This window comes from Sinohyriopsis cumingii, chromosome 8 (genome assembly GCF_028554795.1).
Source record: "Sinohyriopsis cumingii isolate HCF-2022 chromosome 8, ASM2855479v2, whole genome shotgun sequence".
Lineage (NCBI taxonomy): Eukaryota > Metazoa > Mollusca > Bivalvia > Unionida > Unionidae > Sinohyriopsis > Sinohyriopsis cumingii.
Window position 1 is genome coordinate 17,671,953 of NC_142968.1, and position 15,131 is coordinate 17,687,083.

The 15,131-nt window shown below is 33.3% G+C and overlaps 1 protein-coding gene across 1 annotated transcript in view; it reads left to right on the forward strand.

Moving 5' to 3' along the window:
• Positions 1-15,131, forward strand: part of LOC149793058 (SCO-spondin-like) — a 147,127-nt gene that overhangs the window by 77,266 nt on the left and 54,730 nt on the right. Inside the window, exons 12-16 of the mRNA XM_089968943.1 lie at positions 459-612; positions 1,887-2,008; positions 2,398-2,548; positions 6,707-6,772; positions 14,719-14,757. Coding sequence (XP_089825069.1) covers positions 459-612; positions 1,887-2,008; positions 2,398-2,548; positions 6,707-6,772; positions 14,719-14,757 — 532 coding nt within the window. The remainder of the gene's footprint in view (positions 1-458; positions 613-1,886; positions 2,009-2,397; positions 2,549-6,706; positions 6,773-14,718; positions 14,758-15,131) is intronic.

A 15,131-nucleotide genomic window follows, 5' to 3' on the forward strand; every position in this document is an offset into this window, starting at 1 on the left:
ACATTGGTCACATGTAGTCATTTGCTAATAGAAATCAATAATCCAATGCATGTACATATAGAACAATTCACAAATTCCACAGAAATTAACATTGGTCACATTAAGTCATTTGCTAATAGAAATCAATAACCCAATGCATGTACATATAGAACAGTTCACAAATTCCACAGAAATTTACATTGGTCACATGTAGTCATTTGCTAATAGAAATCAATAATCCAATGCATGTACATATAGAACAATTCACAAATTCCATAGAAATTAACTATGTGGACATATTATATTTTCAGTGAAGCAGAAGAAAAGAATTACCTCATTCTAATGATATATTTAAATTGCTGTATAAATGCTACTTTCATTATACCATTTATCAACGCAGGATATTATATTATATTATATTATATTATATTATATTATATTCAGTATAACAATATAAAACATTATCCCTCTCTCTGTAGAATGAAAGTTTACCAGTTTACGCGGTTCAGCCACAAGCCACGACACATCTGATAATCACGGATGCCAATGTACACAACACTGGCACATATACGTGCCTTATCGCAGACAAGGAACTTTCTGCAAAAGCTCATCAAGAAGTAACCATGGGAGAATGTAAGAGGCGTTTTTAGACATACCGTTTCATTCTTTTTGCGTCTTTCATAGATAATATCCAGTATATAAAAGTTCCTAGAGATGTCAGATTGATTGTATAAAGATGAATACAAAATGAATAAATGAACTACCTGAATTTTGTAGCAAAATGACAAGTGGACAAATGATGAAGCGAACGCTACTCTACTTATTAGTATGTATTCCTATGTAATCGCCAGTCCTCCTTTTACATATACTTGTACGTACTTTATACTTATACGGCTTCTTCCATGTATTCTACATACTGTATATTTATATGGCATTTTCCATGTTTTATTACCCACTGCTTAGTTATACGGCTTTTCAATGTATTCGTTTGTACTTTTTATTATTATACAGACTTTCCCATGTATTCGTATGTACTGTATATTATAAGGCCTTTTCCATTTATTTGTACGTACTGTATAATATACGGCCTTTTCATTATTCGTACGTTCTATATATTATACGGCTTTTTCCATGTATTTGTACGTGCTGTATATTATACGACCTTTCCATGTATTCCTGTGTACTGTATATAACACGGTCTTTTCCATGTATTCGTACGTACTGCATACTTATATATCGTTTTCCAAACATTCGTACGTACTCCTCAATGGAAATTTCCATTTTAAAGGACACAACCATTTGCTCATCACGTGACATTCTGCCAATACTATAGTGAAAACGTAGAAAGTTCTGTACAATGGAAGCTATTAATTGTACATATTAGCTGTAAATATCACTAATTTGCACAGAAATTTAGTTTCACAGTAATCTCTGTCAAAACAACATTTAGCGAATTGATTAACCCAAAGTTCTAATTTTGTTACGCTTTAGAACTTTTCCTTAGTAGTTTTTTATAATCGGTTTGTTTATATTCCAAGGTTCAATTTATAGTTTAATTTTTATTGTCCTCATTTTTTTACTTCTTGGTGTTAAATATGTTGAATTATATAACGAATTTTTTCAAGTTATTTTCATACAATTTGTTGAGATAATTGTTTTTGTTTTTTCTTTATCAATCACGCCAACTAAAATGTGTAGTAATTTTCATTCCCTTCACCTTAACTCACCTGTTTTTTATTTCACTAATTATCATATGTTTGTTAAAAGCATATATATATATATATATATATATATATATATATATATATATATATATATATAATTATAACATTTTATATATAATTAAAGCATTTTATCATAAAGAATGTAGCACACATCAATCCGGTCAATATTTTATGATTTCCCAGCGGCTGCGAAGATAATTTCACTGACAGCACAACCGCCACATATATCGGATGGGACAACTGTACAGCTTGAATGCAAAGCTTTAGGTTACCCGGAGCCTATCATACGCTGGGGATATAAAGATGTAGGTTAACAAAAATTACTACTACTACTACTACTACTACTACTACTACTAATAATAATAATAATAATAATAATAATAATAATGATAATAATGATAATAATAATAATTGCATCATATACAACTCTGTTTGAATAAGAACTTTAAAATGAAATCACTTTTTATAGAAAATATAAATGTTAATTATATGTTTTAGACAAGGACATAAATGCATACATAGAAAGACAGAGAAACTGTTATATACGTAGGGAGGTAGAAAATTAGAGCACGAGAAGGAAATATGTGGGTATTGCACACTTGGGGAACATTCGCTTGAATGAAAATGAAGACAAATTCACGAAATTAAACCCTGATAATTTGAAAGAACATGATGAAGTCGTCTTTTCTTTCAGACATTCGGAAACCCTTACGTTCCGCCGCCAGTCAAATATACCGATGGAGGGAAGACTATTGTGATCGCCTCGTATCAGAGCATTTTATACGGCGGCACTTGGACATGTAATGCAGTCAATAAGCTGGGAGCAGATCATAGGGACATTACGATATGATAAATGACATTTTATGCTTCACCGATGTAGTTTTCATGCGAGGTTATGGGCTATCTGTCGCAATTACATTTCCAGAAAACAATTATTTTACCCCAGAGGTCCCTGAAAACAGATAATTAAACTTCATATACAATGAAGTATGTTTCAAATTACAATAAAATAATGGCATCGTTATCAGTATATAGTAGAATATGATTCATCTGCATTACTGTCGGATAAAATGTTCCTACCCAGCATGCAGTCCACCAACTTGCATATGGATGAAAATAAAGAAATTATACATTATTGTTGTATTACTAACAATAAAGAAGTTTACTGTAGAAATGGCTGTATTTGATTGTTTTAAAAAGATGTTTATTGTATGCCTCTCTGTCTCCCTCTTTCTCTCTCTCTCTCTCTCTCTCTCATCTGCGTACTTGATTCGCATTCAGGAATATCTAAGCATATACAAACGAAATGTCATCAGATGATTTTGACTCTAACAAGGTTTATATATCTGCTCAGTCTCATTGCATTCCAAAGGCGAAATAGCAAAAAGAGATGCATAAAGTTCTCTCTTAACGTGTACTAGTAAAATATGTCCGTAAAAGATCAATCAGGAGAAAGTGATGAAAAGTTTCAAAGCCCAAAAACACCATGATAATACACGTCCAATGGAATAAAACAGCAATAAAAAAAGACAGATGAAAACGTACAGAAATATAACCGTAATTTCACGACTTCCAAATTGCCTTAAATTGTTACTGCCGAAAACAAACATCACGTGTTGTTGACTAATGATAAGATGTTACAATAAACATTGCTGAGCTTATAGTGATAAGAAAAACAATGATCTGAATTCTATAAGAAAGGCTGATCGGATACCATTTATCCTGACCTACCATCCAGACAACATCAACGTAAGTCAAATCATCGGGAAAAACTGGCCCATCGTGGAATCGTCAGACACACTAAAGTTAATCCTCATTAACAAACCTGTAGTAGCCAACCGGAGACCAAGCAACCTCAAAGACATCCTAGTCAGGACGAAAGTAACGCCATTCATTAATCAAGACAACCCTAGTCAATCTGGACTCTGGGGCGATGAAAGGTGCAAAACCTGTCAACATATGATAGGGACCAGGACATTTTCTAGCTCAGTGACTAGAGACAAATTAAACATACATGGTTCAAACAGAACGTGCAAAACAGAGAATATCATTTATCTCATCACATATCAGATCTGTAGTCTTCAGTATGTCGGAGAAACTGAGAAACTACACAAATGGACCAACTTGCATAGTTCTGATTGGATGACAAAGAAGCTGTACAGAAGCCCTGTCGCAGAACACTTCTCCTCCCCTGGTCACACGTTCAGTGATATAACACTTATTGCTTTTGCTCACAACTCCAACTGGAGTATCCAAACCGGGAAAGACAAGAAATCTTACTGAATACACCGCCTTAGAATATTGAAACCAAGCGGTATAAACCAAGAAGACTAGAAAAAGACAACCATACAAAAATAAAATTATATTATAATGGGGCTACGTTATCAGATAAAGAAGCCAAACTTTTATTGGAGGATGTTAAAGCCACACCTTTGCTAGAGAACAGCCAATGATAAGTTTGTTAATATATTTAGTAAGAAATGGTTTCACTGAAGTTGTCTTGAACGTTCTCAAGCAGCAACTCCGGTTGAACCAACTCCTGCACACTTTTCTTCCAGTAATGATTATAAAAGAAACAACTCTGCTGAGTGTCATCAAAATAAGTAAGGCGTCATGGATGAGTCAATCATACGAGTTGACAATATTGTTATGGGACATATTTAGAGAGATAAAGCCAAAAACAAATTCGGAAGTATATCAAAGAACAATTATTTACAAGTTTGATCGAAATTGGAAGATACAACATACGCCTTGCAACAAGGGCTACACGTGTCCTACAGATGTCATCACGGAAGTAATTGTAGCAGACCAAACGTATGTTATTCTAGGAAATCGTTCTACCTAGTCTAATTCAGATCATTTGAAGGACTTATATAATATGTTTAAATTGAAAATATTGATGGATGAATATCGGACACAAAAAGGTCAGTGCAAAAAAGAGCAATATCACATGATTTCCACAAACCGATGACAGTAAATAAATAAAACTAACTAAGCTCGTCCAAACAACATGCTCTCAGAAATTGAGAATGCTAGAGGCGGATTAGTTCAAAATGTTAAAATAATGGTGAGGATAGTTCAAATGTAGCGGATGATAATGACATTATTGTTGTTAACCTTCGGGTTTATAAACATCGCATACTGCTTAGCTAACAGACACTATGAAAGGAATATCTATGTTGTATTAATACATTGACATTTCGCTTACATTTAAATGCATTTTAAACTAGGTACAGCTTTATGTAAAACTTTGAAGTACCTTATCATAAAGATTGATAGTACAGTCACGTTTACGTCATCTTGCGTTATGTCATTTGCTTAGATGTCCCACAACAGGAATCAAGGAAAGCTTAAATATACAGATTCTGCAAAGGTTCGTATTCGTGGGAAAAGGAAAAGACGATCTTTGCAAGTTCATATTCTTCTTACTATAGATTTCACCCCGCCCAATCCATAGAGCTGTTATTTCAGAACCTTTATTGACATCCTGTAGAAAATACTATATATGTACTATTTGTTTCTTCTATAATGTGTCTAACCTTCCATTTGAAGTTTATGAATTGAGATGCTTGACTTTAGTTATGTTCATAACAGATAGATGATAATGGTACACAATTATTAAATATATTTATTTTCGTGTGCAATTTAAGTACCTCATTCAAGAATGTGTATTTGTTAGTTTTGTTTTATATCTTAGAAGGGTACTCGAAGACAGTGCAAAACAAGTTGCACACAATAATCCATGCTAGCATATCGCTCAAAGACAATTTTGTCAAATGTCACACTGTCTTGGTTACAGTTTACCGATATGATAATTGTTGTGGACGATAAACTAATTAAATTCGGTTTTAGATCAATAAATTACAATTATAAAACTACATTGATATATTTGCCTCCGATGTATGCAGAAACAATGCCTTAAAATTATTTTTGGTGCGTTTTCTTAGACAGCCTCAGAAGTAAAGGTATCCTTCAAGCTAGAAATTGCAAAATAGTCCTCCTTTCCTTATTTACATTGAACCCACACTAATTGTAAACAAAGCAAAATAAAGATGACATCCATGAATTGCATACCAATCAAACAATGAAGTTCTCTTTCAGCCGAGTAAAGTCTGTGTGTGTCTCTAGACGGAAGAACTGCAAAAAAAAGGCTTAACAGTGTGCCATTCGTTTACATAATGCATGTCATTCAAATAGTTGTCAATTATGACATTCTTGTCGCTTAGTAACAAAAAGCAAAAAGAAAGAACCGACTGGGAGAATCTAGGACATGTTGATAACCTATTGATGTCAATAGTCAACAGCAAACAAAAGAAACATTTGCTGATATACTATATTGTATCAAACGAATAAAATACTTGGCTATCTACCTGAATATATTTGTGCATACATTCATATCGGTTCTTGTTTTACCAGGACAGAAACCAATAATACACTTCCTTAAGCAAAAAAACAAATCACGTATTACCATCAATTTCCTTGTTGTATAACTTCTTATAAGCAAACATATCACAAAATCATTACTCAAAATATCTACTTTGCATGTGCGATAGGCGAACCGCCAAGATAATATTACCACATTAAAATCAAATTGCAGTAGAACTCATCTCAATTACTAATTCTGCCCAAAAATTATTGTCTTAAGACAGGCGATCTCTCGTGACAGGTTATAGCAAAATAAGATTAATATATCTATGCACATATAATGTGGTCTTCGGCAGATGGTTTCCCGTTGCGGTGGTCTTTTATGGCATGTTCCAATGCATTGTTCTTAGTTTCGATCAATTTAGTTCTCACTAGAAATAGGTGAAATTCTATTCGGAGCATATAAGGCTTTTGTAAGCAAGCTACCAATAGACATACATGTGACACTGACAATGAAATATACAAAACAGAAGAAAAAGTACTCAATAAAAATAGTTAGAAATTCTACCATGCTCGGCGGTATGGTTCTTCAGCAGCTAGCAATAAGTGGAATGAGCTTACAACTTCTCTTATCGCAGGTGTAGAGGTGAAGGTGCTGGAAAGACCTGGCCGTAAGAACACATTCAACTACGATACAAGCAAACGTAAGAAAAAATGTCACCCTGAAGGTTGTTGCAGTCATTTACATGTTTAGCTTGAGAAAATCAATACCTCATGTCTGAGAAGCCGCTTGTTATTGTTCTCTTTAGACGTTTGTGTGTTCAAATTAGAAAGAAGAATCAGATTTTCTATGAAAAACAAAATGCACTGGATTTTTTTTCCTCCAATGGCCTCATAAATGAACACTTAATACAACTGGGTAAAGCTATATGAATAACATATCCAAATACCAGGACTAAACCAATTTCTGACCATAGATGTAAGGTTAAACGTGGTAAAATCCTATCTTGCAAAAGCAGGGATTCCTTACGGAGCTGTTCAACGAGCAACAACCCCATATCATATTTTACACCTCTGTAAAATAGTATGGTTGGATTTGTCTACCATTGTAGAAAACGTAGCAAATTGCTTTAGAAAAGCTCTCCCCATAATCACAACCAAACTGCAGAGGTAAATGTTACCCGTGATATCTGTTAATTCTCGCTCTTGGCACGACATTTATACACGGATATATGCAAAAGAGTTTTGCGTTGAACGATTTTTTCCGAAGGAATGGAAGCACAGGCTGCAAACGAAGATGCCAATACAAATCAAATTTCTACTTGGTCTATATTTTTTCTCAATGGCAAGAGGAATTCAACTCATGATGCACATACTGAGAAAGGCTTTTCGGGAATTGTTACAACTACTTTCGTTGTGTTAGAAGGACGTGAAGTCACATGCGATATGAAGAACAGCCGTCCAACCAATTTTGTTTAGAAAGGTCCATTCTGAGGCAGTGCAAAGTTCTTCAAATATATCTCAAATGGTTCAGCATCCAATAAATTTCTTATAATGATAAACCCCAGCTGCAATACATACACACAATTCATCCGGAAGAATTGGAATATTGAGAAAGCTAACTTGATGTCAAGTTTACCCATATAGCGACCACCCTTAAAGACTGTATGATGTTTATTATAAAAGTGTAATTCCCTCATTAGTCTGAACACCGGATCCCTTCAGATAATAAAGATAATGATCAAACAAAATTCCTCCAATTCTTCTTTGCGGCACAACACGCAAAGGTCTTATTTTAAAATTTAAAAATGGAGTTCATTACGAAGAGATTATCAGTATGCTCTGGTGCCAATTCTTTGTACAATGTTTCTTAAACAACAGTACTATTATCATAAGCTGATTAAAAGATATCACTATACCGTAAAACCCGAGGTGGAAACAATTTTGAAACGACAATATTCATCCAACAATGAATCCAACACAGACGAAAACACTATAATGGGCAATTGATTCAATCTACTATGCACGCTGATGTGAGAGGATCTTAACGAGCTGATATTGTTGGACTCAACGGTTGTGGTGGTTGAGGGAGACGGTGCATTCTGCGGATTTTTGGCATGATATGTAGATTGTTTGGGTCCAAGATCTGTCCACTTGAGGCTAATTGCAAAACATGGAAATGAGTGCCTCTCTTTTTGTATTTATTGCAATATCAGTGAAGAGGCTTGCTGGAATCCCCAATGGAACAAAATGGAATTTGATTCCATAGAAAGGCTGTCAAAAACTATTTATTTTGAATCGTAATGCATTTTAGTGGCATGTAAACGATGAGAATTGTTATCAGTTTCCATTTTGATCAGAAATTCTACAGAATGAGCCACAAGTAAGAAGACGGCTTTTCTGCCTCATCAGCGAAATTAAGATTGTACACTGAAGAAAACAATAATAAGCAAATTTAATATGGCATTATTCTACTGCTCAGTGCTTGAATAGCGTTTTATTCCTATCAATTATGGAACTGGCCTTGCCATTTTGACAATTCGAAACTATGTCCTCAACACATTATTATCCTAATCAAGATATTCCTACCTCTTGATTTTCACTTTTTTTTCTTAAGGGATCTCTGATGAATGAAAGCCATGAGCAGATATAAATAATGGGGGGGGGGGGTTAAGAAGGTGAAGGTTGTGCAGGAAAATAAACGAGACGTACCAAGGCTGCCATTAGACGGTCCAACTTATTCAGTCTGTGTAATAGTACCATAATTTGGTCCCGGTTGAACCCTGATGATTTTGCTGGTGCTGACATGCTGAGAAAAATGTTGAGTTGTCGTGAGGATGCCCATAGCCTTGAAACATTGTCATTTAATGGACATCGATTCTGTTTGCTATGCTGGCAATCGAAATACGAATAGGAGTTAATAATGTCCAACCAAGTACTAAAAGCTTCTGAACATGACTGGTAACCTAATATGTCGTATAGTGCTGAAATAGTACTCCACCAGAATCTATATATGATGCGTATATATACTTACTTAAATAGTACTCCAACATAATATATATATGCTGTATAGATACTTTTTGAAATAGTACTCTAACCTAATATATATATGCTGTATAGATATTTACTAAAAAAGTACTCCAACAGAATATATATGCTGTATAGAGACTTATTGAAATAGTACTCTAACAGATTCGATATATGCTGTATAGATACTTATTAAAATAGTACTCCAACAGAATATATATATGCGGTATAGATACTTATTTAAATAGTACTCTAACAGAATCTATATATCCTGTATAGATACTTACTGAAATAGTACTCTAACAGACTCGATATATCCTGTATAGATACTTACTGAAATAGTACTCTAACAGACTCGATATATGCAGTATAGATACTTATTGAAATAGTACTCCAACATAATATATATATATGCTGTATAGATAATTTTTGAAATAGTACTCTAACAGAATATATATATGCTGTATAGATACTTACTAAAAAGGTACTCCAACAGAATATATATTCTGTATAGAGACTTATTGAAATAGTACTCTAACAGTCTCGATATATGCTGTATAGATACTTATTTAAATAGTACTCCAACAGAATCTATATATGCTGTATAGATACTTTTAAAATAGTACTTACTGAAAAAGTACTCCAACAGAATATATATATGCAGTATAGATACTTATTGTATTAGTACTCCACCAGAATATATATATGCTGTATAGATACTTACTGAAATAGTACTCCAACAGAATCCACATATAGATACTGACTGAAATAGTACTCCAACAAAATGTATATATGCTGCATAGATGCTTTCAAAATAGTACTCTAACATAATCTATATATGCTGTATAGATACTTTTAAAATAGTACTTACTGAAAAAGTACTCCAACAGAATATATATATGCAGTATAGATACTTATTGTATTAGTACTCCACCAGAATATATATATGCTGTATAGATACTTGCTGAAATAGTACTCCAACAGAATCCACATATAGATACTGACTGAAATAGTACTCCAACAAAATATATATATGCTGCATAGATACTTTCAAAATAGTACTCTAACATAATCTATATATGCTGTATAGATACTTACTGAAATAGTACTCCAACATAATCTATATATGCTGTCTAGATACTTATTGAAATAGTACTCAAACAGAACATATATATGCTGTATAAATACTTATTTAAATAGTACTCCAACATAATCCATATATGCTGTATAGACACTTACTGAAATAATACTCCAACAGAGTCTATATTTGCTGTATAGATACTTACTGAAATAGTACTCGAACAGAATCTATACATGATGTATAAATACTTACTGAAATAGTTTTCCAACAGAATCTATATATGCTGTATAGATACTTTTTCAAATAGTACTCCAACAGAATCTATATATGCTGTATAGATACTTACTGAAATAGTACTCCAACAGAATCTATGTATACTGTATAGATACTTACTAAGTCGTAGCACCATACGATATATGGGCTGCTATATTAGCTGTAACAACGTTTAAATAAAACAAGTGATGAGTCTATTTGAGAAGACGAAAGAAGTTATCATCAGGCACAACAAAAATATATAAACAACCACCCTGTGATATAACAAGATTCTTCATTCAACTGTTAATGATACCCTTATAGCCAAAAGCCATCCATGATTTCACATCATACGTTCTATTTATGTATTATTTCCTGAGATAGAAATTCATGCATATTTTTGTACCATAAAATCAATAAAATCTCGGACATTTCGAACGCAACTCACCCATGACCACACGATCTGTCATTTCCACAAACACAAGCTTAGAGCAAAATACCTTCGGATATTAGCGATATTTGTATATCTAACTTAAATTTTAGTGTCCTTTACTACAGAACCTGGGTCATGTTTTCTCTTGCCATCAGCTGTGATAACCATTCGTCTCGTGCAAACCGGTGAACGACAAAGGATAAGGAAAGGATTATCCGTAATAGACCAAAGCGAAAACAGACTTGTCAGCTTTACAAAGCATCCATTATCAGCTCTTACAAAACCGAATCTGAATCTCAAACATAAAATGTTTCAAATTTCAAATCAATTATCAGCTTTTTAGATTATAGTTTCCTCTTAATATAAAGTAGCAACTAATCCTTGTTAGGACATGCGGTCTAAAAGATATTCGAAGAAACAATCATTACCCTGCGGTTTGATCACTTAATCAAACATTATTCAAGTGAGGGTGAGATCTCATTCGCCAAAAATCAGTTTATCGTAATTTAAGATTTCTGTTTCAGCACTGCGACAAAACCGTCATTCTTTGATATGCCTTATTTGACGGTCATTTAGTTATAATAAACCGCTGCAAAGGGTCGAAATAGAAATCTTACATGCCGCCTTATCAGTTGAAAGCTGTGTGCCGACGTATACAGTCAAGCGCGTGACCAAATGTGGACTTAGTATTGTCTCAAATAACGAAACGAATGTTTTGTATTGTAGGTGAGTACATTAACAGTTATGTGTGCTTGTGGTACATTAAGCTACCAGTTAGCTCTCTTTTTTAATTTTCTTTCTTTCATTTTATGTTTTTGGGGAGAACATATAGATTTTTTTCTTAACCCCCCCCCCCATATTTCTAGACTACATATTGAACGGTCATATGTATAATGTAATCATTGATATGACCGATTTTTTATCAAAGCCTTTTTGACGTGTTTTGTTTGTTTGTTTGCTTCTGTTGAAGTTAAGTGCATTATACCTGCAAAATGGAAATTAAACTCTCTCCTTTCCTTGCATTTTTATTATGAACAACGATGTAATCACTCCAATGTTTATGTCTACGGAAGGCGAAAATGAACTCCAGTTTATCGTTTGATTTCTCCTAGACACTACACAGGTAGGACTGTGGTAATGTGCCGTTAAACCATATATATTTTGATTGTGTTCCAGTACGCCAATATGTATGAATGCAGAGTCTGTACAAGATATTAAAAATTGCATTATAAATTAAAGACTACTAAACCAATATCAGTTGTTGTTGTTGTTGTGGGGTTTAACGCCATTTTTCAGCACGATAGGTTGTACATGGCGGCCAGTATTAATGGTGGAGGAAGAACCCGGAAAACCCCGGAAAGAACCACCGACCCACGAGAAGCTACTGGCAAGCTTTCTCACATGCCCACATTGGCTGAATCTTAGACTCGAACCGCCGCAGACAGAGGTGAGATGGCAGTGATCCGTAACGAAGAGCGCTTTAGACCACTCGGCCAACCAATATCAGAGGTACAAACTTGATAATTAAGGTCCAAATATAGAACATACTGCATTATTTAAAATCTTTAGAAACTAACTCCTTTCCTTCTTTATCCTTGCTGGACAACGTGCTGACCTTTGATAGTACACTCAAATAAATAAAGCAATTCATGTATATAAAAATTATAAATTTCCGAACTTTACTTTGGACTTGCTTCATTAATTAACTTCTAACTCGGACCAAACGAAAAACCAACTGAATATGTAACTCCCTGAGGTATGTATTTTTCGGGGAGTAAGTTTAATTGTTAGAAATCGTTTTTCCGAGAAATGCTAGTAATTACTGGCACCTATAAAGGAGAGAGGAGTGAAAAACGGTAGATGGTTTTTCAATCCTACTTCAATCTCATGCGGGGCAAAATAGTACAGGTCTGTACAAATTTGGCTATGCATGACCGCAGTAAATCTATAGTCACTTGTATGTGAATATATATGTATTTCACTTTTCAAAATACTCTTTTTGAAGTTTATATTTGCTACTTATAATAATTCAGGGGTAGAGATTATTTTCTGTTTCGTTCTTTTTTATTTCATATTTTAAACTATGATAGAATAAAATAAAATATAACCTGCTTCGAACTATCATAATAAAATTCGTTGTGCATATATTTGTCGCGCTTTTGTAATCAGCGATCATCCAGGATCCCAGACATTATCTAAGCATTGACACCTTTCCCGTTATTTAAACTTCCTACTTAAATCACGTTTGGAGATATCTACATCACCACTTACCTTGTGCACAGGGTATGACCTTAATTATGGTAAATCCTAAACGTTACATATATACCTTTACTGAACAATGCAGACTCGAACAAACACGCATACACTTACATATATACACACACAAACATTTATTTTACAAATGATTAGTGTCACACATAAACAAGATAATTGTTTTATTTCCTGACTTATTACGCTATCCTGATTAGTTTGCAAGAAGAAAATATAAACGTGTAAAACAGCGTTAACAAATTAAGAAAAAAAGAAAACAAACTATATGAACGAAGCTATAAAGCTTTGTTCTTCTCTTAGGCTACATGTTGTTCAATCCATTTATAAGGTTCTTCCGTCATTTCTAATTAGTTGATCTTTCGGATTTTGATGCATATTGTGGTCTGGATATTAACTATTTTGCATCCAAAATTAAGAAATTGGTAAATATTTTTAAAACAAAATTCTCGTATAAATATAAAAAATCGGGTAATAAGTTTAGGTCGGTTCCACAGAGAATTTCCTAAAGTGTTCAGTAACTGTTAAGACATAGAATAAATGTTCAACTTGTTCTAGTCTTCTTGTAATAATGAACACATAAACAATCTTGTAATTTACGTACGAAAACGAAATTGTCTCCAATTCATTTTTTAAACATTCAGAATCTTCAGAGACTGAGATTCTGAAATATGGTTGGCATAATATTCAGCCTTTAAAGACCTGAAAGGAAACCACGACAACTTTACAAGATTATTTATATGATATTAAATTTGGAGTAAAGGCAATAACAGCGGTTTTTTTAACAAATCGAATCGTTCCAAAATCATTTTGAACGAAACTAAGTACTAAATTAACAATTTCAAGTTAAAACACAAAACCCATTACACCTTGATTAAGTTCATTTTGCGTGAATTGATATGATAGATATTATAATAGTTTATAACGGAATAACATTTTATGTAACTATTAAGGCCCATTTAAAAACACTAAATTGTCAAGTCGAACAACATGCATCTATCTAACTTATCATTTTTGCTTGACTTATTGTATTATGCATATTACCTTCCTCACATGTTTATGTTACGCTTAGTGATATGAATCTATGAGGACTACTGGGTTCTTTTATTAATTCTACGAGAGTTACAAGGTAATTAATATCGATTATGCTTTACGATTCTGGCGCTTAATCTTTGAAATGGAAAGTAGCAAATAATATTACGTATTTCTTGAACTTTATTTTTTTTTTTCTGCATGAGGAAACTTTTGGATGGATTAAGGAGTATAAGATGAGAAACTATAACAAATCTGATTCAGGTCCATACAACACCCATTAATCATTAATATTAAAAATACTAACTTGATTTTCTTTGATTGGAGTGGTGGGGTTTACAAATTTTAGCGTTAGCAATTTCTTGTTCAGCACAAGTTTTAAGCAACTATATTACTAATGTCATGTTTAGCTGGTATTTAGTCGACTTGTGTCTCCTTTTGTCACATGATAAAATAATAGAATGTGAATTATATATTTCTGATGCTAAAGGCTTACTTGCAAATTCTATTGTAATTTTCTCACGACTTTAAATTGATATCATTTTCCTTATTCACAGTCTTTATTCTACTATTGGCCAGATTTGCGTTATCAGCGGGTACGTATTTTTCTTGCATTATTATCAAGCTTGTTTAAGGAACATATGAAGTAAATGCCTAATTATTTATTGTACATTGTTGTCTGTAGATCATCACCCTCAACCAAATATAGCCTTTTTCCCTGCAGCTTACCTAATCTAAAGACAACTGGCTTTCATATAGGATTATCTGTAACTAATTTCCCTTCCCTGACACTGTTCCAAATATTTCAACACACGTAGCCAAAAATATTCTTCTTTCACCAATAAATAACTAATACGCATCCGGCATCAAAAATGTAAACCTTAAGTGCCAATATAAAAAAGATAAATTTTAAAACTAGTAATTAAAACTTTATTGAATTTTCATTAACATTATGTTTTCTGACAGTACA